We start from the raw sequence: 24038 nt of genomic DNA on the forward strand, positions 1-24038 counted from the left end.
AGATCATGCTAAAGGTAGGAAAAATGAAGGCTATGCCAATAATAACCACCACAAGATAATACTGACACATTTAAATGTTTCGTATTTTCTGTAGATGACTAATGTAGTACCTCCTCATGAAGTACTACTAAAGAAAGTGAAGTAGGTGTTTTTTATATACCTTATGTATTTGGGCATTAAACATCAAAACTAAAAGGTGAGAAACAAAAATAAACCCTTCAAATAATTACACAGTATCTATACTAATTCTTTGCCATTTTAAAGCTCAAGAGATCTTTAAAAGCAAGTTTTTACTTTTACCTGGGGGTTTGTACTTACAAATGTTTTCATTTTATGAGGTCAGAACCTAGTCATAGTTTTAACTGAAGAATACAACACTAGGTATTACTATTATGCCTTTTTTTTTTTTTGCCCCTATAGTGTTTGCTATTAGTCTCGCTCAGGGAGCTCTCATATTTCATGATATTATACAATATAATGTTTTACTTAAAAATTATGCTCATTTTATGCAAAAACATTTCCAAGTATGCTACTGTCTATGTGTAGGCTCCAAACAAATTTGGTAAACTGTTGAGCACTGGCAAACACTGGTTAATGTGTACTCAAGATACTTCAGGAACAATTTATTAGTTTACAGTGATGTAAAGTGTGCAATTACAAAAGTGTATCACCATTTCTAGCCATTAATGGCAAAGTCACTTTGGCCAAAAATTTAGATCTAGATCACCATGAAAACATTTAAAAATAAAGTTATCACTAATAGAAACACCAGTTTTTCCATTGATCATAATGGGAAATCTTGGTGACTCATATGAGCAACATTTTATATTTTATAATCATTCATAAAACAAAAAAATCAAAAAACAAATAAATAAAATGAAAAGACTCCTTGGAGCTAGGGTCTCATTGTATTGCCCAGGATGGCCTTGAATTCCTGGTTTCAAGTAATCCTCTTGCTTCAACTTCCCAATAGTTGGGACTATAGGTGCTCACTACCATACCTAGCTTATAAATATTTTTTGAAAGTATTTTGCCTCAGTTAACTTTATAGCATTTTATATTTATACAATATAGTTAATTTTACTACATTGCAGTAAAATATAATTCTACTATATTGTAGTTAATTTTACTACACAAAATCATCTTTCTAAAGCTCTTTATTAAACCTTTTCTTTGAGAAAAGATCCCGTCATTCAGAAGCACTAGAGAAGTACATAAAATGGGGCAATCAGAGCAAGTGACAAATTAATTCGTTTGTGTTTAAAACATTTTTTTTACAAATATAGTTTAGTAATCATGATGACAGTTTTGCTATAAATAGGGTAATGTAGGTAATGTGGGCATAATATAGGAATAAATCCAGAAGATGTTGAGTAAAAATAAATACATCCTCTTGTGTCCTCACATTCTCTTTTAAAAAATTCACTTTAAAAAAATGTTTTTTAGTTGTAGACAGATACAATACCTTTATTTTATTTGTTTTTATGTGGTGCTGAGGATCGAACCCAGTGCCTCACACATGCAAGGCAAACGCTCTACCAACTGAGCTACAACCCCAGCCCCATGTGTCCTCACATTCTTATCACAGTTTAAAGAAAATTCCAGGTGTTTTAATGGCCACTCTCAGCCCTTCTTTTTAACAATTTTATATAAATATACCTCCAACTTTAATTAATAAAATTGTACCTAAAATTTAACATTTAAATTTATTTTAAAAAAGTTTTTGGGCTGGGGATATGGCTTAGTAGTAGAGTGCTTGCCTGGCATGTGCAAAGCCCTGAGTTCAATCCCTAGTACCTGAAATAACCTCCCACCAAAATCCTCTAAATGATCAGGAACTACTGTCTGCCCCAACGCCATTCACTGGAACAACTAGTTTTTCTCCATAAATTTAAAAATAATAATACTTCTATCATCTATTAAATTCTTTTTCTTTTTGCTTCCATGTCCTGCTATTTATGTCCAAGTTTATTTTAAAGACATTTTTTCTGCTGGGTAAAGTGATATAAGCCTGTAATCTCAGCAACTCAGGAGGAAGAGGCAGGAGGATCAATTTGAGGTTTGAGGCCAGTGTTGGCAGCTTAGCAAGACTCTTAACTCAAAATAAAAATTTAAAAATGGGAGCTGGGGGTACTGAGGCTGTGGCTCAGTGGTAGAGCACTTGCCTAGTATGTGTGAGGCAATGGGTTTGATCCTCAACACCACATAAAAGTAAATAAATAAAATAAAGGTATGGCGTCCATCTACAACTAAAAAATTTAAAAGGGGAGAGGGCTGGGGCTGTAGTTCAGTGGTAGAGTGTTCCTAGGTTCACTTAAGCCCCAGCACCCACCCCCAAACCAACCCTACAAAAACAAACAAAAACTTTCTGTTTAAGTTCTTCTTTTTTTTTTTTTTTAATATTTATTTTTTAGCTCTTGGCAGACACAACATCTTTGTTGGTATGTGGTGCTGAGGATCGAACCCGGGCCGCACGCATGCCAGGCGAGTGCGCTACCGCTTGAGCCACATCCCCAGCCCTTAAGTTCTTCTACTATTCCACTTGAATGGATTAAAAGTGCAATAAATTTAATTAGTAAGAAGTTAAGTCTTCTCAATACTGAATTTTTCTCCAAGGAACAAGATGTGTTTCTCATTATATGTGACTTCTTTTATGTCACTGTTACATTTTGCATTTTTCTTCATATAAGTGGATCCATTTCTTATTATGCATCTTATACATAATTTCCTATTTCTTACTGTTGTGAGCCTTTTCTTTAATCCTCATTATACTGTATGAATTAAGTGATTTGGGGGTATTTTACCTCTAATTTAAGTCCCTTCCTATTTCTAAGTTTTTCAGTGAATTCTCAATTCCAAGAAAAAATTAACATTGACAAATAATGCTAATTTCAATATTTATGTTGCTTTCTTATTGCCTCATATATTCCTGATTTAGCTAAAACTTTTTAAGGCTGAGTAGTAGTGATAGCAGGCATCTGTATTTATTAATAAGAATTCTTCTGGGGGCTGGGGATGTGGCTCAAGCAGTAGCACGCTCGCCTAGCATGCGTGCGGCCTGAGTTCGATCCTCAGCACCACATACAAACAAAGATGTTGTGTCTGCCGAAAACTAAAATATAAATATTAAAAAAAAAAAAAAAAAGAATTTTTCTGGGATTTCTATGTTAGGTTTGATATTGACTACTGATTAAGATAGCTGATATCTACTGAGCATGTGCTGTCTGAGGCACTATGTTAAGAGCACTGCAAACATTTTGAAAATTTTAATTCTTACACAAAATGTAAATATTATTCCTGAGTACTAAGTTTATGATTATTTTTATATTTTTCCTTATGTTTATTGTATTTTTATGTCATTGATAACAAAAGTGTTAATTCTGTGATTACAGCGTCTCTTTTTTAAAACATTTGTTTTTAGTTGCAGATAAAAACAATACCTTTATTTATTTATGTAGTAATGAGGATCGAACCCCGTGCTTCACACGTGTGAGGAGAGCACTCCACTACTGAACCACAAGTCCAGCCCTGATTACAGCATCTTTCTAAAATAACTTTACATTGCTCTATTAAAGAGTAAACATTCATGTAAAGCAATGAACCAATAAATACCCACATTAGCAATGGAAAAAAGCTGACTGAAATCTTGTGACTACTGAAGGTTATGAGACTGGCTGATGGAAAAAGTTTAAAAATAAAACAGGATCTTTTAAGAAGCTTATTAAAATGCAGATCCCTGCTCCAGTGATTTTGATGTAGTAGGTCTCAATTAGGACCTACATTTTCCAGAAGTGCTCTAGACGACATTGTTGTGGGTGGTCCACACTGAGAATGACTGCTCTACATCCTATTAGAATGTTAGGGAAGATGCAACAGTACAATGAATAGTTCATTTTTCTCAGATAGTATTTCAAATTTATATAGGCTAGCTCATCTTCAGTGGTAAATCTGGTACTGATTTGATATATGTAAGTGCCATTCACAAATTACATAATTGCTTTAAAAAACACATTAAACATAGAGAATGTTCACCATTCAGTTTCATGATCTAAGCAGTTTAAAGTCTAAATAGTATGTTATTCAATGACACATTAATTACAATACAATAACTAGGAGAAAAAAATTAAAAGAACTAAATAGAAATTATACATGTAATTTACAAACTGCAAAAGCTCAGAGAGAGTAAAAAATCACTATAAAAATTTAGAATGAAAAATATCTGAAGGGGAAAAAAAAAGGCTTACCTTGAGATAACTGTGTTTTTATAGATCTTGTATCCTGTGTAAATGCAGAACCAACTGCACTACTTTGGGACAAGGTACCACTGTTTGATGTTTCTGTTCCAAAAGATGTCAAGGAGCTTCCAGCTTGAAGATTTTTTTTTTTTAACAACAACAAAAACAAAAACAAGACAAAAATAAAACCTTTCAATTATATAAAATATCATCTTAATGTTGTCTGCTTATTCCATTCTATAACACTTATACAACTTAATAATTCTAAAAATTAAGTGTATAAAATAATTGTTTGAAGCCAGGCATGGTGGTGCATGCCTGTCATCCCAGTGATTTGAGAGGCAGAGGCAGGAGGATCCCGAGTTCAAGGCCGGCCTCAGCAACTCAACAAGGTCATAGGTAACTTGGCAAGTCCCTGACTTGCAAAACAACATATAAGGGGTTGGGGATATGGCTCAGTGGTTAAGCACCCCTGGGTTCAATCTTGACACCAAAAATAAATAAATAATCACACAAATAAAATAAAACAATAGTTTGGAAAATCATGACAATGTAGGGTGAAAACGTCAATTCAAAGCCCTGGATACTTGGATGCAAACAATTTTTATACACATGTAGAAGGGTCCCAGGTGCAAATACAACAGGAAGGATACACATCAGATAAAGAAGTAGCAGAAATGGTACATTTGATACCAACATTAAGTTCAATTATTCTGATACCAAGTATCTGCACAAATGGCCAAATTAACAGACTAGAAGCTTCTTCGGCATTTCCAAGGCAACAGACAAAAGATCCCAGTTTCAATGCTTTACCTTAAAACGGGATTGTGGAGCTGCATTCTGCTTAAAACAGCCACATAAAGTTTGGGTAATACAGTCCCTGGAAGGGATCAAGTTATCTTCCATGCTTGGTTATGTTGATCCTCTATAAGTTTCTACAGAACTTCTGGATTATTCACTTTTTATATACTGTGTTTTTTTCCCATTTAATATTATTTCAATAGTTCCCCATCCTCATCATCTAAACTCAATAAAGATGATAACTAGAATATTTTATAAAATAAAATTAAGAAATATAAATATAATCACATTATTACTGTCAAGATACAAGTATGAACTACTTATCTCAATTTATAAGGCCCCCCTCTTATATGTCTACCTCTTTTCTGATCACTTTCCTTCTTTTAACCAGTCTAGCCCACAACAGCATGCCCCTTGCAGTCTGTTCATTCCCAGAGTAGGCAACTCCATTCCTTCAACCATTACTAACTTTACATGGTCTTTAAGCTACTCTTCCTTACTGATCCCAATTTAATGAATTCTACTTGTTTATCTCTCTCTTAAAATGGGGCATCAGGACATAGCACAGTATCTCAGAGTCACTAAGACTCCTTTGGAGGTGCACTTCAATTAGGCAGTGCCATTCTAGCCAGGTCATGAAAAGACCAAACATAAACTCCTACAATATTCCTGGGAATGCTGTGATTAGCACTTTAAAGAATTCTGTGGGGGAGCTGGGCAGTGGTGTATGCCTGTAATTCCAGCAGCTTGGGAGGCGGAGGCAAGGGGATTTCAGAGTTCAAAGCCAGCTTTTGCAACTTAGTGAGACCCTATCTCAAAAAGAAAAAAAAAGAATAAAAGAAAAAGAAAGAATTCCATGGGGGATCTGAATCAATCCCATTAGCTCTAGTTTGAGCAATGACCAAAACATAAGCTACTTTGATGATGTGTATTCTTAGCCCTATGCTGCTCTGTGCTTCCTCACCTCAACCAATCTTCCTCTGCTGCCCCCTGGAGTAAGCATTCTACATCTTCAAATTCTTCAAGTTTCTGGTCACACCACACCAATTATTTGTACCCCAATTCTGATTTATATTATAATACACCTCAAAATATTTTTTATGAATAAGTAAGGTCAAGGTTTATATTTTCCATAGATATTCAGCAGCTATACCACTATATGTTAAAGTGGCGTTCCTTTCTCCTTCCAGCTAAACTGGAGCCTTTTTTGTAAGTCAGTATCTGATGGATTTACCTCTTTTATATCCTTTATTCTTCATTTCCAATGTATTTGTCTATCCTTAGGCCAACAAAGTTCTGATTACTGTAGCTTTATAATATGTCTTGAAATTGGGTGGCACAAACCTTAAACTTTCTCAAGATTGTCCAGGATACTCTTTTTTAAAAATTTCCACATAAATTTTAGAATCTGCATGACAATTTCTATTTTTAAAATATCTGAAGGATTCTGATTGGGATTACAATGAATCAATTTAGCGGAAGGTATCATCTGAAATATACTGATTCTTTCAATCCATAAGCATGGATTAATTTTCTATTATATAGATCTCCAATCTTTTCAGGTTTTTTTGAGTTTTATTTAACCAAAAGTGTTTCTATACATTTAATCAGCAAATGTCCCCTTAGGAAGGAGAGTCAAATGACTCCCTCTCCAGCAAGAACTGCTGTTACAGAGATTTAAAAATAACTTGTTAAAAATCCCTTTTTTGGGGGGTGGTGTGGTAGGGTGGTGGTGGGGGTGTGTGTGCGGCTTGGGGAGGGGCTGGGGGGCGGTGTTAGGGATTGAACCCAGGGCACTTTACCACTGAGCTATATCCGCAGTCCTTTCTTTCTTTTTTTGGGTACTGGGGATTGAATTCAGGGGCACTTGACCACTGAACCACATCCCCAGCCCATTTCTGTATTTATTTAGAAACCGAATCCCACTGAGCTGCTCAGCTTTTGCTGAGACTGACTTTGAAGTCGAAATCTTCCTGCCTCAGCCTCCACAGCTGCTGGGATTATAGGCATGTGCCACTGCTTGGGGCCCCTTTTATAATTTTGAGACAGTCCTGTTAAACTGCTGAGGCTGACATCAAATTTATAACCCTTCTCCTTTCTAAGTTGGTGGGATTACAGGCATGCAACACTGCACCTAGCTATATTTGTAGTTTATTGATGCTATTTTAAGCAGTGCTATTACACATTTCAATTCCTAATAAGCTGTTCTATATCAGGTATCAACAGGCAAATACAAGCTTTGTAGGCCATATGATCCCAGCATAATGACTCAATTCTTCCCTTGAAGGTGAGAAAACAGCCATAAACAACAAGTAAGTAAATAAATATAGTGTGTTCCAGTAAAACTTTATAAAAATAGAAGCCTAGCTGGACTTGCCATATAGGCAAGTTTGCCAGTCACTATTTGTTCTAGAGTACAATAGACTTCCATATATTTACCAGGTACATTAACCTTTTATAGTTAATTCACACATTAATTCTAGTGATTTTAATATTCCTTTACAATTTCTACACAGTCACATCACCCTAAAATAAAGCATTTTTAGTTTTCTCTTTCCATCTTTAAGCCTTTAATATCTTTTACTTGTCTTAATGTAAGGGATAATTTTGCCTTTGCTTTATTTCTGACATCAGGGGAAAACTTCCATCATTTCACCATTATGTTAGTTCTTGTTTTTCATTTACAGAAATGATATATAGTTTAGGAAATTCTCTGGGTGTTGAATTTTATCACATGCCTATTTGATATCCCTTGAGATGGCTACAATTATTCTTGATTTTGTTAATAAGCATTAAACAACTTTACCATTTCGAGATAAACCTCACTTTATCATTACATAATCTCCTTGTTCAGAATTGCTGGCTCTACTAATATTTTGTCAAAGATTTTTATGTTTTATGACTGTTTCTGGGACACAGATCTGTAATTTTTTTTCTCATAAGATAACGATCTTGTCAGATTTGGTTATCTCAGTTACCTAACCTTGGTTATCTTGTTAAGTACTTCCTCTTCCTCAGTTCTCTGAAAGAGAGTGTATAGTATTAGTAAAATACTATACACTACATTAGTGTATAGTATTATCTTTTTCCTAAATGCATAGTTGAATTTACCAGTAAAGCAAGTCTACATTTTTTTTTTTGGTGGGAGATTTTAAATTATAGTTCCAACCTCATTAGCAAATACTGAGATTTTATTTTCTCTATGTTGGTTTAAGAAAGTTGTATTCTTCAAAGAATCTGTCCATTTCATCTAAGCTGTCAAAACTTAACATAAAGTTGCTCATAATAGCCCTATATTATTCTTTTTTTACTTTTTAAAGAGACAGGGTCTTGCTATAGTACCCAGGCTGGCCTTGAATACCTGGGCTCAAACCCTTGTGCTGCTGAGACTATAGGCATGTGCTCCTTATATCATTCTTTAAGGTCTATAGTTATCCCTGCTCTTTATTATTATAATAATTTTTGTGGTGATGGGAACTGAATCCAGTGCCACCCACTTGCTAGGCAAGTGCTCTACTGCTGAACTACACCCCCAGCTCTACTTTCATTCTTTTTCCTTTTTTTTTTAAATACTAGGGATTTTTTAACCCAAAGGTGTTTTTTTCCACTGAGCCACATCCCCAGCCCTTTTTTTGTGTTTTGTTTAGAGACAGGATCTCAATGATTTGCTTAGGGCCTTGCTAAACTGCTTAGGCTAGCCTTGAACTTGTGACCCTCCTGCTCCAGCCTCCCCAGCCACTGGGATTATAGGTGAGCACCATCACCTGAGTGGTTTAAGACAGGGTGTCATTAAATTGCTGAGGCTGGCCTTGAACTTGAGATCCTTCTATCTTAGCTTCCTAAATTGCTGGGATTACAGGTGTGCACTACTATGCCTGGCTACTCTTATTCTTTATACCTGGGTATTCTTTCTTCTTCTCTTTCCTTGATTGGTCTGGCTAGGGACTTGTCAATTTTATAAAAATTTTCAAGGAAAACTTTTTTGGGGTGGGGGGGCATTGGGGATTAAACCTAAGGGTGTTGAGCCACATCCTCAGCCCTTGTTATTTTGAGATGGGGGTCTTACTAAGTTGCTGAGGCTGGCCTTGAACTTGTGATCCTCCTGCCTCAGCCTCTTGAGTTGCTGGGATTGCAGGTGTTCACCACCACAACCTGAAATTTTATTACTGATAATTAATTTATATCATATAATGACATGTTTCTATTTTGTTGATTTTTGCTCATCATTTTTTTTCTATTACTTTTGGGATAATTTTCTGTCCTTTTCTAGTTTCTTAAGACTACAAATCTTGATGTTACAATTTGTAGTCATTAAATTAAAAATGCCAAATTACATTTTTATACTGTGGGCATGTATGAATATATAACAAAATTCCATAAATGTGTACAACTATAATGCACAAATAAAAAAAGTGGGAGAACATCATGTACTACCAGAGAAATGACAATTTGTGCTCGATTTGTATAAAAAAGTAAATTAAAAAGTGGGAGAAACATTTAAAAAATTTTCTTGTGATTTCATCTTTGATCTATTGAAGATTAACAGGTTTGTTACACTTCAAATTATTTGGAGATTTTTCAAAATATCTTTATTAGTTTCGCAATTAACTTCTTTGTGGTTTGAGAATGTACTGTGGGCTAGGGATGTGGCTCAAGCGGTAGCGCGCTCGCCTGGCATGCATGCGGCCCGGGTTTGATCCTTAGCACCACAAAGATGTTGTGTCCACTGAGAACTAAAAAATAATAAATATTAAAAAATTCTCTCTCTCTCTTCTCTCACTCTCTCTTTAAAAAAAAAAAAGAGAGAATGTACTCTGATTTTTTTCCTTCTTCCTTTTTTTTTTTTTTTAAAGAAATTTCGGGGTTTTTACCCGTTTCCAACAACTGTATTTATTTATTGTGGTGCTAGGGATTGAACCCAGGGCCTTGTGCATGTGAGGCAAGCACTCTACCAACTGAGCTATATCCTCAGTCTACTATATGTGATTTCAATCTTTCTGGAGGCCTTCCCTGGGACTGAACCCAGGGGCACTCTCCCACAGTTCTATATGCCATCCCTTTTTATTTATTTATTTTTATTTTGAGACAAGGATTCACTAAGTTTCCAAGGCTGGCCTCAAACTTGCAATCCTCTTGCCTCAGCCTCCCAAGCAGCTGGGATTATAATGTATTCCACTGTGCCCAGTTTCTTTCTGGAATTTAACTTGTTATATTGTTGAATAGGACATTTCTACTTGAAGAAAAACAAACAAACAAAACAAACAAAAAAACCCGGCATTTTGCAATTGTTGAGTATATTGCTTTATAAAAGTAACATGAACATTTAGGATGGTGCATGTTACTTTTATAAAACACTGACCCTCACAACTGTGAAGAATCTATCTCTGGCAGTATCCCTGATCTTTATCAATTTTCTGTTATTAAAAACACAACATGGTTTTCTTGTTATTAGTGTTTGTATGGTATGTCTTTTCCTTTGCTATATTTCACTGAATCTCTTATAAACATCATTAAGTTGGGTCACTCTCATTCTCTTTTTTTTCCCAGTCTGTTAGTATCTCCTTTTTTCTTTAAAAATTTTTTAAAAATATTTGTTCTAATTAGTTATTCACGACAGCAGAATGCATTTTGACACATTGTACACAAATGGAACACAATTTCTCATTGCTCTGGCTGTACATGGTACACAGTCACACTGGTGGTGTAATCATACATGTATATAGGTAAGTCTCCTTTTGGGGGGACGGTAGGGGGGACAGTAACTGGGAATTGAACTCAGGGGTACTGGACCACTGAACCACATCCCCAGCTCTATTTTGTATTTTTAAATTTAGAGGCAGGGTCTCTCTGAGTTGCTTAGCACCTTGCTTTTGCCGGGGCTGGCTTTGAACTTGCGATCCTCTTGCCTGAGCCTCCCAGGCCGCTGGGATTATATGTATGTGCCACTGCACCCATCACAATATCTCCTTTTAAACTGGAATAATTCCTTTATAATTCACATAGCAGATCTTTAACAAGCCTAAGTTTGACATGTGTAATAAAATATCCTCCTAGTCTTATGCTAATTGTGAGGTTCATATGCATGTCTTCTAATTCTTTATTAAACGGTGATTAAGAATTAATTTGTACAAAACACTGGAGATCTAAGACAATCATTAAAATAACTGGTTGCACGTTTAATCAACTAAAATGTATGCAATTGTCTCCATCTTGCCCCTAAGAGTATTATGCAGAAAGATGCATAATACCTGTAAACCTGTTTCAATTTTTTTCTTTTTCTTTTTTTTGGTATTGGGGATTAAACTCATGAGTGTTTAACCACTGAGCAACAACCCTAAACCTTTTTATTTTGAGGCAGGGTCTCACTAAGTTAACTAGGGACTCACTACCTTGCTGAGGCTGGCCTTGAACTTGCAATTCTCTTGCCTCAGCCTCCCAAGTTGCTGGGATTACAGGCATGAACCACTGTGCCCAGCTGCAAACTATTATTTTATTCACTTAATTTTCAGGATTATTAACTTGTACAAGTGTTATAGGAAGGAGCAGGCAGACAACATAGCACTTGCCCAGCACATGTGAGGCACTAGGTTCGATCCTCAGTACCACATAAAAAAAATATATATATAAAATAAAGGTGTGTCCATGTACAACTAAAAAATAAAAATAAAAAAGATATTTTATATAATTGTACCATCATCAATTTGTACCATTAACACTGCTTGAATAATTTTTTTTTTTAACTGTAGTAGTAAGTTCTCATTGTCTATTCATCAGTGGTAGCATATGGAAATGTGTTTTGATGCTTCATTTATTGAGGTACTTAATTTTTCATGTGTCCATAAATAAGGGCAATAATGATCTAATCTCTGTACATAAGAATTATTTTACCTGGGGCTGTAGCTCAGTGGAAGAGCATTTGCCTACCATGTGTGAGGCACTGGGTTTGATCCTTAGCACCACATTAAAAAATTAAATAAAATGAAGGCATGCTGCTCATTTAACACTTCAAAAAGATACTAAGTCTATCTGTCACTTATTCTTTTTAATGTATGAGAGTATCTGTTTCCTCACAGACTTCCCAAGAATATGTATTTAAAATTCTGGCATTCTATCAAAATGATGTCTCAGTGTAGAACTGAGATGTACATATATATTTTAACATTTTTTTTTTAGTTGTAGAATAGATGGACATAATACCTTTATCTTTATTTATTTTTATGTGGTGCTGAGGATTGAACCCAGTACCTCACAAATGACAGAAAAGCATTCTACCACTGAACCACAACCCCAGACCGAGATGTATACATTTTTTAATACAACCAAGATCAAAGCATCTTTTTCACATGTTTAAGGGCCATTTGTATTTCTTTTTCTGTGAACTGTAATAAGTCACAAACCCTTGCTCCAGTTTCTGTTGGACTGCTGTCTTTTACTTTAGGAAGCTCTCTCCAAAATATATTAAAATAAAATAGTGACAAGTTACAATAGTAATAGAGATGGGTCCTAATGTATGATTTTTTTTTTACTTCATCATGGTACGAAAGCATACTCATCCAGAAGAAACTGTACTTTGAATTTTGATATTTTCTCAGGTTACCAGATGCAATGACACTCTCTTATGATGCTGAGTGGCAGCAGCAAGCTGAAACCCCCAGTCAGTCTCTGATCACAAGAGTAAATCACCCATACTCTACAGCGTATGGTGTTGTCAATTTTTTTTTTATATTTAATTTTGTGTTTTCCCATCCCAGTATGTCTAAATGCCCATCTCTGTGTGTATATAAAATATCTAACATTTTATTATAAAACAGGCTTTGTGGGCTGGAGTCGTGGTAGGGCACCTGCGCAGCACGTGTGAGGCACTGGGTTCAATTCTCAGCAGCACATATAAACAAATAAGTAAAGGTCCATCAATAACTAATAAAGTATTAAAAACAAAACAAAACAAAAAACAGGCTTTGTGTTAAATGATTTTGCCCAACTATAGGTGAATGTAACTGTTGTGAATATGTTTGGGTAGGATAAGCTAACCTATGATGTTTGGTAGGGTAGGTGTATTAAATGCATTTTTGACTCACACTATTTTTGACTTAATGTTTACTGTGATATAAGCCTATAATAAACTGAGGAGCATCTGTATATGAAAATTTTAATGGAAAAGACTTTCCTCATCACATAGCAATACAGTAATCCTAATTCATTTAATCTTCCTTCTAAAAATCAGAGTATTAGCAACTGAAAAAAAGGAGGCTTAGATTAAAATCTGGCTTTATTTGTTCCAACACAAACTATATCTGAATTAATTCTTTTTCCTAAAAACATCTACTACCTTGATCAACACTAATTTTATTTATTTAGCAATTTCTAATATATAGTTTCCTAATTAGCCACACCACAAATATCTTTATCAATATGGAAATCAACCATTCAAAAATAGTCTGGCACTGCAAAAATCAAACAACACTGAACTGCAAACCATAATATTAATAATAATACATACTTAATAAGATAAAAGTGCCTGATGTGGTGGTGCATGCCTATAATCCTGGCAGCTCAGGAGGCTGAGGAAGGAGGATCACGAGTTCAAAGCTAGCCACAGAAACTTAGTGAGGGGGGTAGGGTTTTGGCTCAGCAGTAGAGCGTTTGCCTAGCACGTGAGAGGCCCTGGGGTTCGATCCTCAGCACTACATATAAATAAGTGAAATAAAGGTAGTGTGTCCAACACAACAACAACAAAACATTAAAAAAAAAGAAAAAAGAAACTTAGTGAGGCCCTAAGCAACTCAGCAAGACCCCATCTCAAAAAAGACAAAAGCTTTTACAAGGAATAGATATTATACTATCACAAATACCCCAAATGGAGGTACAGTCCTTAAAGAGGGACAGAAATAGTTATTACACTGATGGTATGTGTTAGATCCTGTTAAAATTTTCAAACATATTAAGCCAAGCAAACATAAGAAATAAAAACAATTATGATTCTGATGTTAGCCTACTATTTAATTTAGTGAAAGGGGTCTCAAAAAGAATAATACAGGGCTGGGATGTAGCTCTGTGATGGGGCACTTGCCTACCATGCATCCCTGGGGTTTGATCCGCAGTACTGTCAAACACACACACACACACACACACACACACCCAAAAAATAAAACTGCCTGTATAAATAATGCTGATCTTACAACCTGAATAGGATTAGGAAATTCATGGACCAAAGTTACTACTACAGATTTTACCTATCCAAGAATTAAGTATAAAAGGAAACAAATATTTAAAATTTTTAATCCTGAAAAATGTTAAACTTATGTTAAAATCAAATATTAATACATTCCTCTAGACTCACCAAATGCTAACATCCTGCCATGCCTACTCCATTTTACCATTTCTTTATTTCTCAAAATGCATACTAGTCTTTTCCTCAGATAAGTTACAAATTAATTTGACCAGTCACCCTTGAATAGTTCAGAACCATTTCTTCAAAACAAAGACATTTTCCTATGTGGTTAACAACACCATTACTACATTTAAGAAAACCAACAGCAATAATACCAATCAACATTTAGCCCACACTCAAAAGTTCCTCAGTGGTCCTTAAAATATTCTTTAGATTGTTTCTCAGACTCAAGATCCAATAACATATTGCATTTGGATGTTACCTCTCTTCAGGCTCCCAGTCTAAAACAGTTTTGCTGTCTTTCTTTGAGTTTTTCCTTTGACAAATCTCAGTAACTGTTCTGTAGAACATCTCATCATCTGAAAACATTAGATTCTGTATTTTCAGCAAGAACACCACCAAGGTGATATACTCCTCCCTTCCCCATCAATTATCACATCAGGAGACACAAAATTCTTTACAAAAGTATTTAACTAATGCAATGCTAAACTTGACCACTTGGTTAAGATGGTAACCACTATAATCTAATAAAGGAACATTTCTCTCCCTTTGTAATTAGTAGGTAAGCAAAGAATTATACTTTAAGAACATTTTAATATCCTGTTCCAACACTTTTTACCCAACGATTTTAGCATCTACTGCTAATTTTTGCTTATTATTATACTGGAATTTACAAAATGGTGGTTATCTATACAGATTGAGTATCCCTTATCTAACATGCTTGGAACTAGAAGTGTTTTGAATTTCAGATTTTTTAAAATTTTGAATATTTGCATATAAATAATATCTTGAGGATGGGACCCAAGTCTAAATATGAAATTTGATTATGCATACAGTCTAAAGGTAATTTTCAGATTTTGGAGCATTTCAGATTAGGGATACTTAACCTGCACTAATAACTCATTTATTAGAAAGCATTTTTCTGTTAAAAAACAAAACAAAACAAAAAAAAAAAACAAGGGGCTGGGGATGTGACTCAAGTGATAGCGCGCTTGCCTGGCATGCATGCGGCCCGGGTTCGATCCTCAGCACTACTTACAAAGATGCTGTGTCCGCCGAAAACTAAAAATATTAAAAATTCTCTCTCTTAAAAAAAAAAAAAAAAAAGTTCCAGGAATGCTTAACCATGAGCCACATCCCCAGCCCTTTTTTTTTTTAAAGATAGGGTTGTGCTAGTTGCTTAGGGCTGAGATTATAGGTATGTACTACCACAAGTGTCTCTTTTTATTTTCAAGGGGTCCTGGTTCCTTTTAATGAGAAATGGTATTTAGAAACCAGGAGCCGGTCTACATATTCTCTGCTCTGGTGGCATTGCTTCCAGGCTTTCTATGAACAAAGCCAGGAAATAACTGTTTAAAAAAATGAGTTGAGACTCATACCTTTAATTCACATTCAACACCACAGAGTTCTTTCTCACCTTTTTCCTTTCCATTATTTGTATCTCCCTTCTCCATAGTAAAAACAGTTTCCCAACAACAATATTACTCATTTGCCCTATCCTATAATATAAATAAAATTGCTTAAGAATTAACAATAGGAATAACACTACCAATTACAGACCTAAGTTAAGATGTCATTCCATTTGTTCTTGAAATACATCCTAATGACTGTTAAGTTATTCAAATAAATTTTCTTCCCTCTGTGTGGTTATGTCATCAATTTGCTATATAGTTAGCATCTGTCATTTCTGTTTATATCCAGTTTTTTATTTTGGGGGGTACCGGGGATTGAACTCAGGGGCACTTGACCACTTAGCCACATCTCCAGCCCTATTTTGTATTTTATTTAGACAGGGCCTCACTGAGTTGCTTAGTACCTTGCTGTTGCTGAGGCTAGCTCTGAACTCAAAATCCTCCTGCCTCAGCCTCCAGAGGTGCTTGGGATTATAGGCATGTGCCATCACGGCCCAGCTTTATAACCAATTTTAGAGTTTGTTTTTTCCCTCAATCTTTTTTCTGAATAAGTAAAACATTTACATACACAAAAAGTCTATTTAAAAAAGTATAATCATAGGAAGAAATTAAGTTAATTTTAACAAAACTCGGGAATGAGTTTTAAGAAAAACATAAAACTATATTCATGATTCTCTATGAATCTCTGTAAATAATTTCAGTGGAACTAAAAAGATAAATGGCTAAAACTTGAGATTTAAATTTTTTTCATTATTGGGGACTGAACTCAGGGGGACTCAACCATTGAGCCACATCCCCAACCCTATTTTGTACTTTATTCAGAGACAGGTCTTAAAGTTATTTATTTTATTTTAAAAAATATTTAATTTTTTAGTTGTAGATACACAATATCTTTATTTTTATGTAATGTTGAGGATCGAACCCAGGGTCTTGCACGAGCTAGGAGAGCGCTCTATCACTGAGCCCTTAAAGTTATTTTTTTTTAATGGTGCTGGAAATTTGGGGGAAATCAAACCTATGGCTTCATACATGACGGGCAACTGAGTCATTCTTTACTGTGGGAATTTCAACAAAGACATACTTAAAAATTATTCGCAGCCCTTTTTATTTTTTATGTTGAGACAGGGTCTTGCTGAGTTGCTGAAGCTGGCCTCAAACTGGCCTCCTGAGCCACTCTGGGATCACAGGTGGTGTGTACCAAAGTGTCCAGAGGCTTTTAATAATTAAAAGCAGGGGGGCTGGGGATACAGCTCTGTTGTTAGAGTGCTTGCCTCGCATGTACAAGGCCCTGGGTTCAATCCTCAGCACCAAAAAAAATAAATAAATAAAATAAAAACAAAAAACCAAAAAACCCCAACCCATGCCAGGCTTCCTGTATATCTTCACTGCAGTTGCCCCTTATTGCCAGCAGAGCCTCACACATGCTAGGCAAGTGCTCTTCCATTGAGGTAGACCCCCATCCCCTCTCATTAGTTTTATGTTTCAAAAACATTGTTACAAGAGAGAACTAAGCCCTCAAATATACCATGTGTGGGCATCTCTCACAGGTAGCTTTTAAAAGATGTCTATACTTAATATCACCTTTTGGAAAATTCAATCCATTTGAAAAAAATGTTCATCTTAAATGGATGTATGTATCTTATATGAATTTAAAATAAACTTTAAAGGAATCTGCTAATTGGATATATCCAGTTTTACAATGGAATTATTCTGAAAATTGACCTCCATGAAACCATTGATCATTGAAAAGACTAAGACTTCAAAAAATAATCACCATGTGTTTAACATCATGGAACAAAGTTACAAAAGAAACATCAAAACATTTTTTAAAGTTTGTGGTTAAGTTTTTTTTATACCTTTGTGGTAAAGAAAAAGAAATTATGGGGGAAAAGAAAAGCATCACGTACCAACACCAACAGCACCAAACTGCTGCCCGACTAATGAACTTGGACTGAACTGACTGTATGTTGGCATCCTGCCAAAAGGTCCATAGGAACCCACTGACTGGAATGAAGAAGTAGATGAACCTAGTGAGGACTGAAAGAAAATCATGGGTTATTTTCCTAAGCAACATGAATATAACGGAGAGAAATTCAGTTTTTTAAAACTTTCAAGTATTAAATTATAACTACTAGTATAAAAGCAATTACCATGACTTTTTTATTTAGTATTACAACAGCTGAACAACCTCCCTTAATATTTGTATATTATGTACCAATTATACTCAATGGGAATTACAAACACTTTTTTCTAAAAAAAATCATCCTGTGATTTAAGAGTTTTATAGCAGATTTAGGAAAGAATAAATGAAAAGTGAGTAAGTAAAGTAACTTTGTTTAAGGAAAAATTGCATTCAGTAATACTGGATGTCAGTCTGTACTGAAAGAAGGAAGAGCAGCAGAAGGGCCTCCCACGGCCACGGCACCCCTGGGACGTCCAGCTCTGTGCCCGATGCCCCAGGGTCAGAGGTGCTCGCTCACTTGTGATTTTCCTTTTATTTTCAACCATTTGAGGACTACTATTAAATTCATAGGAATGACATGCAGAAACCAACATATCCCACACAAAACATTTTTATGGGCAATTATATTAAGTTGAGGAAAATTTTTTATATAAATCTTAACTTACCAAATCTACAATATATTTAATACATATATATTTTATTAATTTATTATAAAATATTCCATAATGTAAATATGAATGTACTGAAGGCTCCTAGATATAAGGTCATTTTTTAAATTTCTAATTGTAGATGGACATAATACTTTTATTTTGTGTATTTATTTTTATGTGGTGCTGAGGATCGAACCCAGTGCCTCACACATACTAGGCGAGCACTCTACCACTGAGCCACAACCCCAGCCCAATATATAAGGTCATTTATTGTAAGATCTTTATCTTGTGTTCATTATTAATATCAACTTACTCAATAAGTACTGCTGAATGAATAAAATGAACAAGTTGAAGATTCTGATGGCTGGAAGAAATTATTCAACATCATTTTGATTTGTGCTCTCTTCATTTTTCTCCCTCTCTAAAACTGATTAACTCAAATAACTGGTTACTACAAAATCAAAGATATATGTAGGGTTGGGGTTGCAGCTTGACTTGCAAGTCCTGGGTTCTATCCTCAGCACATAAAAATAAATAAATAAAAATAAAGATATTGTATCCATGTACAACTAAAGAAATATTTTTAAAAAGACATATAATAAGGGGCTGGGGCTGTAGCTCAGTGGCAGAGCACTTGCCTAGCATGTGTGAGGCACTGGTTTGATCCTCACCAACACATATAAAATAAATTAAAAAACAAAGATATTTTATGTCAGTCTACAACTAAAAAAAATATTTTTAAAAAGATATATATAAGGGACAATAAATAACACCAGTCTTGAATGTGGGCAGCTATTTTGCAACACTTTTGTAAAACCTTATAGGGAAAGGGAGCTTGCTATATGAAGATGACTTGTTTTCTATTTAAGACTTTATCTGTTAAACAAGCAAAAAAAGAAAATTTCTGGTTCATCATTCTGTATTCTTTTTTCACTTTTTCCATTCATCTCTTTTGTCACATAAGCTGATTGTTAACTATTCATGGAACACTAAATAAATGCCTGTTTAATAAAGAAATTTGACCAAGGCTCAGCAGGAGTGCACTAGCCTAGCATGTGCAAGGCCCTGGGATTCTCAGAACCACATAAAAATAAGTAAACAAAATAAAGGTATTGTGTCCAACTAAAAAATAAATATTAAAAAAAAAAAAAAAAGAATGTGTAGTGGAGGTGAAGCATCTCCCATCTATCTGGTGACTTTTTTTTTTTTTTAAAGAAAGAGTGAGAGAGAGGGAGAGAGTGGGAGAGAGAGAGAGAGAGAATTTTAATATTTTATTTTTTTTTCATATTTGGCGGACACAACATCTTAGTTTGTACGTGGTGCTGAGGATCAAACCCGGGCCGCACGCATGCTAGGTGAGCGCCATACAGCTTGAGCCACATCCCCAGCCCCCATCTGGTGACTTCTTGAAGTACAGAATTCACCAGTTTATCCTTATGTACTCAAAGGGTTATGGTGGAATAGAACTTAAGCAAATAACCTTCTATTTTTAACAGGAATTTAGAAAATACTTAATTTAGAATTATATAGAATTGTTTTCCTTAGGAACCAGAACTTTTTATTTGAATTTAAAGCACTGTTTATTCTTTCTAACAATTCTTACTCTTGCATATGAACAACTGCTAGACAAGAAAGGCAGGAAGAAAAAAGTGTCTGTGGGGCTGGGGATGTGGCTCAAGCGGTAGTGCGCTCGCCTGGCATGCGTGCGGCCCGGGTTCGATCTTCAGCACCACATACAAACAAAGATGTTGTGTCCGCCGATAACTAAAAAATAAATATATTTAAAAAAAAAACAACTCTGTCTTTCTCTCTCTTTAAAAAAAAAAAAGTGTCTGTGTCTTGGCTGGACAGGGAGGGTATCACATGGAAAGAGAAGACAGGAGGATTGCCAAATTCTACACTCTATCAAAAAAGTCGGGGGTGTGGGGAGGTGTGGGTGTGTAGCTCAGTGGTAGAATGCCCTTGCATTAATCCCCAGTAAAACACACACCACACACAGGAAAGAATGTATCTTTTCTTTCTCCAGCTAAAAAATTTACATTTTTTTGGAGATTACATCACACTTCTTGCCCTAAGAAGAAAACTTTAAAAGGGAGGGATAGATAAGACTGGAGAATTTTTCATAGTTTATTCTGCAAGAACACATTTTATTCAAGGGAAAAACAGTGAATAAATAAACAGTAAATAAAGAAAAAGGTCCTTTTCTCTCTTCATTTAAATATCATATTCAATTTTATATTTTCTGTAGAAGAGTTTATTAGATATTATCCTTTAATAGCTGGAAGTAAAAAAAAAAAAAACCAAACAACTGAACAAGTAAGTATATTTTATTTTAAAAAAATTTTTTTAGTTGCAGTTGGAAATAATATCTTTATTTTATTTATTGTTATGTGGTGCTGAGGATTGAACCCAGCCCCTTGCACATGCTAGGCGAGTGCTCTACCGCTGAGCCACAACCCCAGCCCCTGAACAAGTATATTTTAAGTGACAAAAACTTAAGCAAGAAGAAAATGAAATCAGAAGGAAAATCATGGGAGAGCCACAACTTTTAATCAGCTATGCTCTCATATAAATGTATTTTTACATAAAAATAAGTAAACAAAATAAAGGTCTTTGTGTCCAACTAAAAAAATAAATATTAAATATTCCTTTGTTATGGCCAAAATTCAGAAAGCTTTTATGTTTCCAATGAACATGTAAGCATATACTATAATGGATAGCTTTAATTAATAATTTATAATTGTTTACATATTGTATGCTTCTATTTTTAATAAAATATGCAAATTTCCAGTTTCTTTTTCTGAGAATACTAGAGTTGTTTTTTATTTTGGAAATTGAAGAACTTATTTATGTTAAAAAATCCTTTATGTTTATGCTATCTTATTATATAACATTGCACATCATACAATATATATTGTGACTTGGCATTTTCCTCCCATTAAACCTAATAATTTTTACTTAAGAGTAGCTATCATCACCCTACTTTGTAATATAAACCATTATCTGAATAGTGTAGTGTTATAGAGCCCTGGATTCTGGAGCCAAATTGCCTGGGTCTATTCAAATTATTCTTTCTCAACTTCCTTACTTGTAAAAGTAAGAAAAACTATGGATCAAACTCAGAGGGTACATGAGGACTGATTTTATGTACAGTGCTTGTGCTTTGAATAGAGTAACTTCTAGAGTTAGCTTTCAATAAATGTTAATCATTGTAACACTAGTCTTGTTTAAATTAAAAAAAATATTTTATAGATTCTGCAGCTATTTCTTATTTAGTCCAATTTACAATCCAAATAGAAAAATCTAGGTAAGAACATTATCTAGGTAATTTTAGGTATTCAGGCAACTTTGAAATGGTAAATTACACATTCAACTAGCAGAGGCAAATCAAGGGTTATATTATGCATGTGTGCAAAGTTTACCTGTATTCCAAGACAATTTATTATCAGTTACCTGAACGATAGCTGGGTCCTGAGGCAAAGAACATTGTGGTTTTGGTGGCTCACAAACGGTGAGATCTTTAATATCACTCCCACGGAATATAATATATTCAAAGACTTCATCTCGAGGTGGTATAGGACGATCTGTTGGTCTGTCTTCTGTACCAAAGGATCGAACTGTTGAGAAAATAAAGATATGAGATGTGCTACTAGTCATCATATTCACACATTCAGGTAGGGCCTCTCAGTACTGTTCCAAGTATCAAGCTGCAGTTTTGAAGTATCATGTCAGAAGGTATTCATTGATTTATAGATATCATTTTTTTTAAAGAGGACAACAGTGGGTTTTGCTTAAGCTAAATGTACTTGATTTAAAAGATTATCAGAATTATGAGGTTGTGTTCTTCCTACGTTTATATTTACCTACATTTCTGGTGACTATGGAAAGGTATTTAAATGTCCTTCCTTGCACTGCTGATTTAATGTCCCCATTCAGCAAAATAATTATTTTCAAACTTATGTCTTACTTCTTGGTTAGGGAGGGGGTGGCAACAAAGATTTTTCCAGCCTACAAAGTCCTGATTTTTTTTTTAAGGTAACAATTACTTGGTTAGCAAAAAGTTCTCTAGAAGCTAGAATGAGCAACTGTCAGTTATTCAGCCTCATGGGACAGCCTGAAACTCCAGAGTTACCTAAAATATCTACTGCATTATTAAGACATATTATTTTGAGCACTACTCAAAGTTAAACTGTGGACCACCTGCAACAGGGTAAACTGGCTGTAAATAAAGATTTTGACAAAATTAGACATTCTGGGGACAGAGTCCAGAAAAACGCATATTAAATCAACCCCCTGAGTCTCTAATGATTATTTAATTTTCAGATTCACTGCCTTTAAAAATTTTGAAAAATGTATCCAAGCCAGGAGCAGTGGCACATGCCTGTAATCCCAGCAACTCGGGAGGGCTGAGGCAGGAGCATTACTAGTTCCAGATCAGCCTTGGCAACTTAGTGAGACCCTGTCACAAAATAAAAAAACAAAAAGGACTGGATGTAGCTCAGTGGTAGAACAGTTATCTATTACACGGAAGGCCCTGGGTTTAATCTCCAGTATTGCTCCCCTTCCCAAATCATTCAAATACAGACTGAATTAATCCAGTCTGGAAGACCAAGCCCAGAATCCACATGTAGCATACTCCCTGTCCACTCTAAGTCCGGAGAAATCTTCACTACTATTCCCTAACTTAGTAGAAGGGGACTGGGATGTAGGTGTCATAACTGAAAAGGTGTTGAATGCCCCAGTAGAGCTCCCCTTCTCCTAATGGCCAAACAATCTTTAAGCAGTCAGGAGGAAGTGACAAGGAGGATGAAGAAGAGAAAAGTGGGCTAATTCTGGAGCAGAGAGAAAAATCAATGGCTCTTGTACAAAAATCAGAGAGAAGTTCTATTAGGTCTTTTAAGACCTAATCAAACCATTCAAACTATATCCAAGTAAATTCAGAATGAATTAGAAAAGAATCTGTATTCCATATTCAGGCAAGCAGCTTATATTGGAATGTGTAGGGAAAAAAGTATAAAGGGTATGGAATCGAGAAAATTTTTACAGAAGAGATAGATGAAAAGAAGCGGAGAAAGAGAAGTAAAAGAAGCAATGAATAAGGAGGGAAGAAAAAAATAACAGAAATAAAACATGGTCTTCAAAGATACATGAAAAATATTCAGGACTAATATTTATAGTAGCAAAGTAACAGCACAATATATGCATCAAGAACAAGTAACAGGTTGGGCCTGGTGGTGCACACCTGAATCCTGGCTGCTTAGGTAGCTGAGGAAAGAGGATCACAAGTTCAAGGTCAGTCTAGGCAACTTATTAAAAGACTGTCCCAAAATAAAAAGGATTGGGGATATACCTCTGGCTTAATCCCCAGTATTGGGGAAAATAAAACAAAACAAAACAAACAAGTCAATGAAGTAATATCAAGTCACTAAAAGAATAATTTGGAGAACAAGCAAAAAATATAAAGAAAAAGTAAAAGTTAGTACAGTAATAAAAACAAGAGGTGATAGTTATGAAGATCCAAGAAATAACCAATGACCTAGTGACAACAGAATAAGAGAAAATATTAAAAACATACGATATGGGGCT

At 35.0% G+C, this 24038-nt stretch overlaps 1 protein-coding gene across 11 annotated transcripts in view; it reads right to left on the minus strand.

Moving 5' to 3' along the window:
* The window catches only part of Lsm14a (LSM14A mRNA processing body assembly factor), a 70022-nt gene that overhangs the window by 21934 nt on the left and 24050 nt on the right, over positions 1-24038 (minus strand). For all 11 annotated transcript variants that reach the window (XR_013430803.1, XR_005731592.2, XM_078032158.1 and 8 more), the window contains exons 2-4: positions 21906-22069; positions 17747-17876; positions 4245-4367 (exon numbers count right to left, since the gene is read on the minus strand). Coding sequence is in view for 9 of the 11 variants with exons in the window: in XM_078032158.1 (XP_077888284.1) it covers positions 4245-4367; positions 17747-17876; positions 21906-22069 (417 nt within the window). In the remaining 2 variants the exon portion in view is untranslated. The remainder of the gene's footprint in view (positions 1-4244; positions 4368-17746; positions 17877-21905; positions 22070-24038) is intronic.

Source organism: Ictidomys tridecemlineatus, chromosome 15 (genome assembly GCF_052094955.1).
Source record: "Ictidomys tridecemlineatus isolate mIctTri1 chromosome 15, mIctTri1.hap1, whole genome shotgun sequence".
In the NCBI taxonomy this organism is placed as follows: domain Eukaryota; kingdom Metazoa; phylum Chordata; class Mammalia; order Rodentia; family Sciuridae; genus Ictidomys; species Ictidomys tridecemlineatus.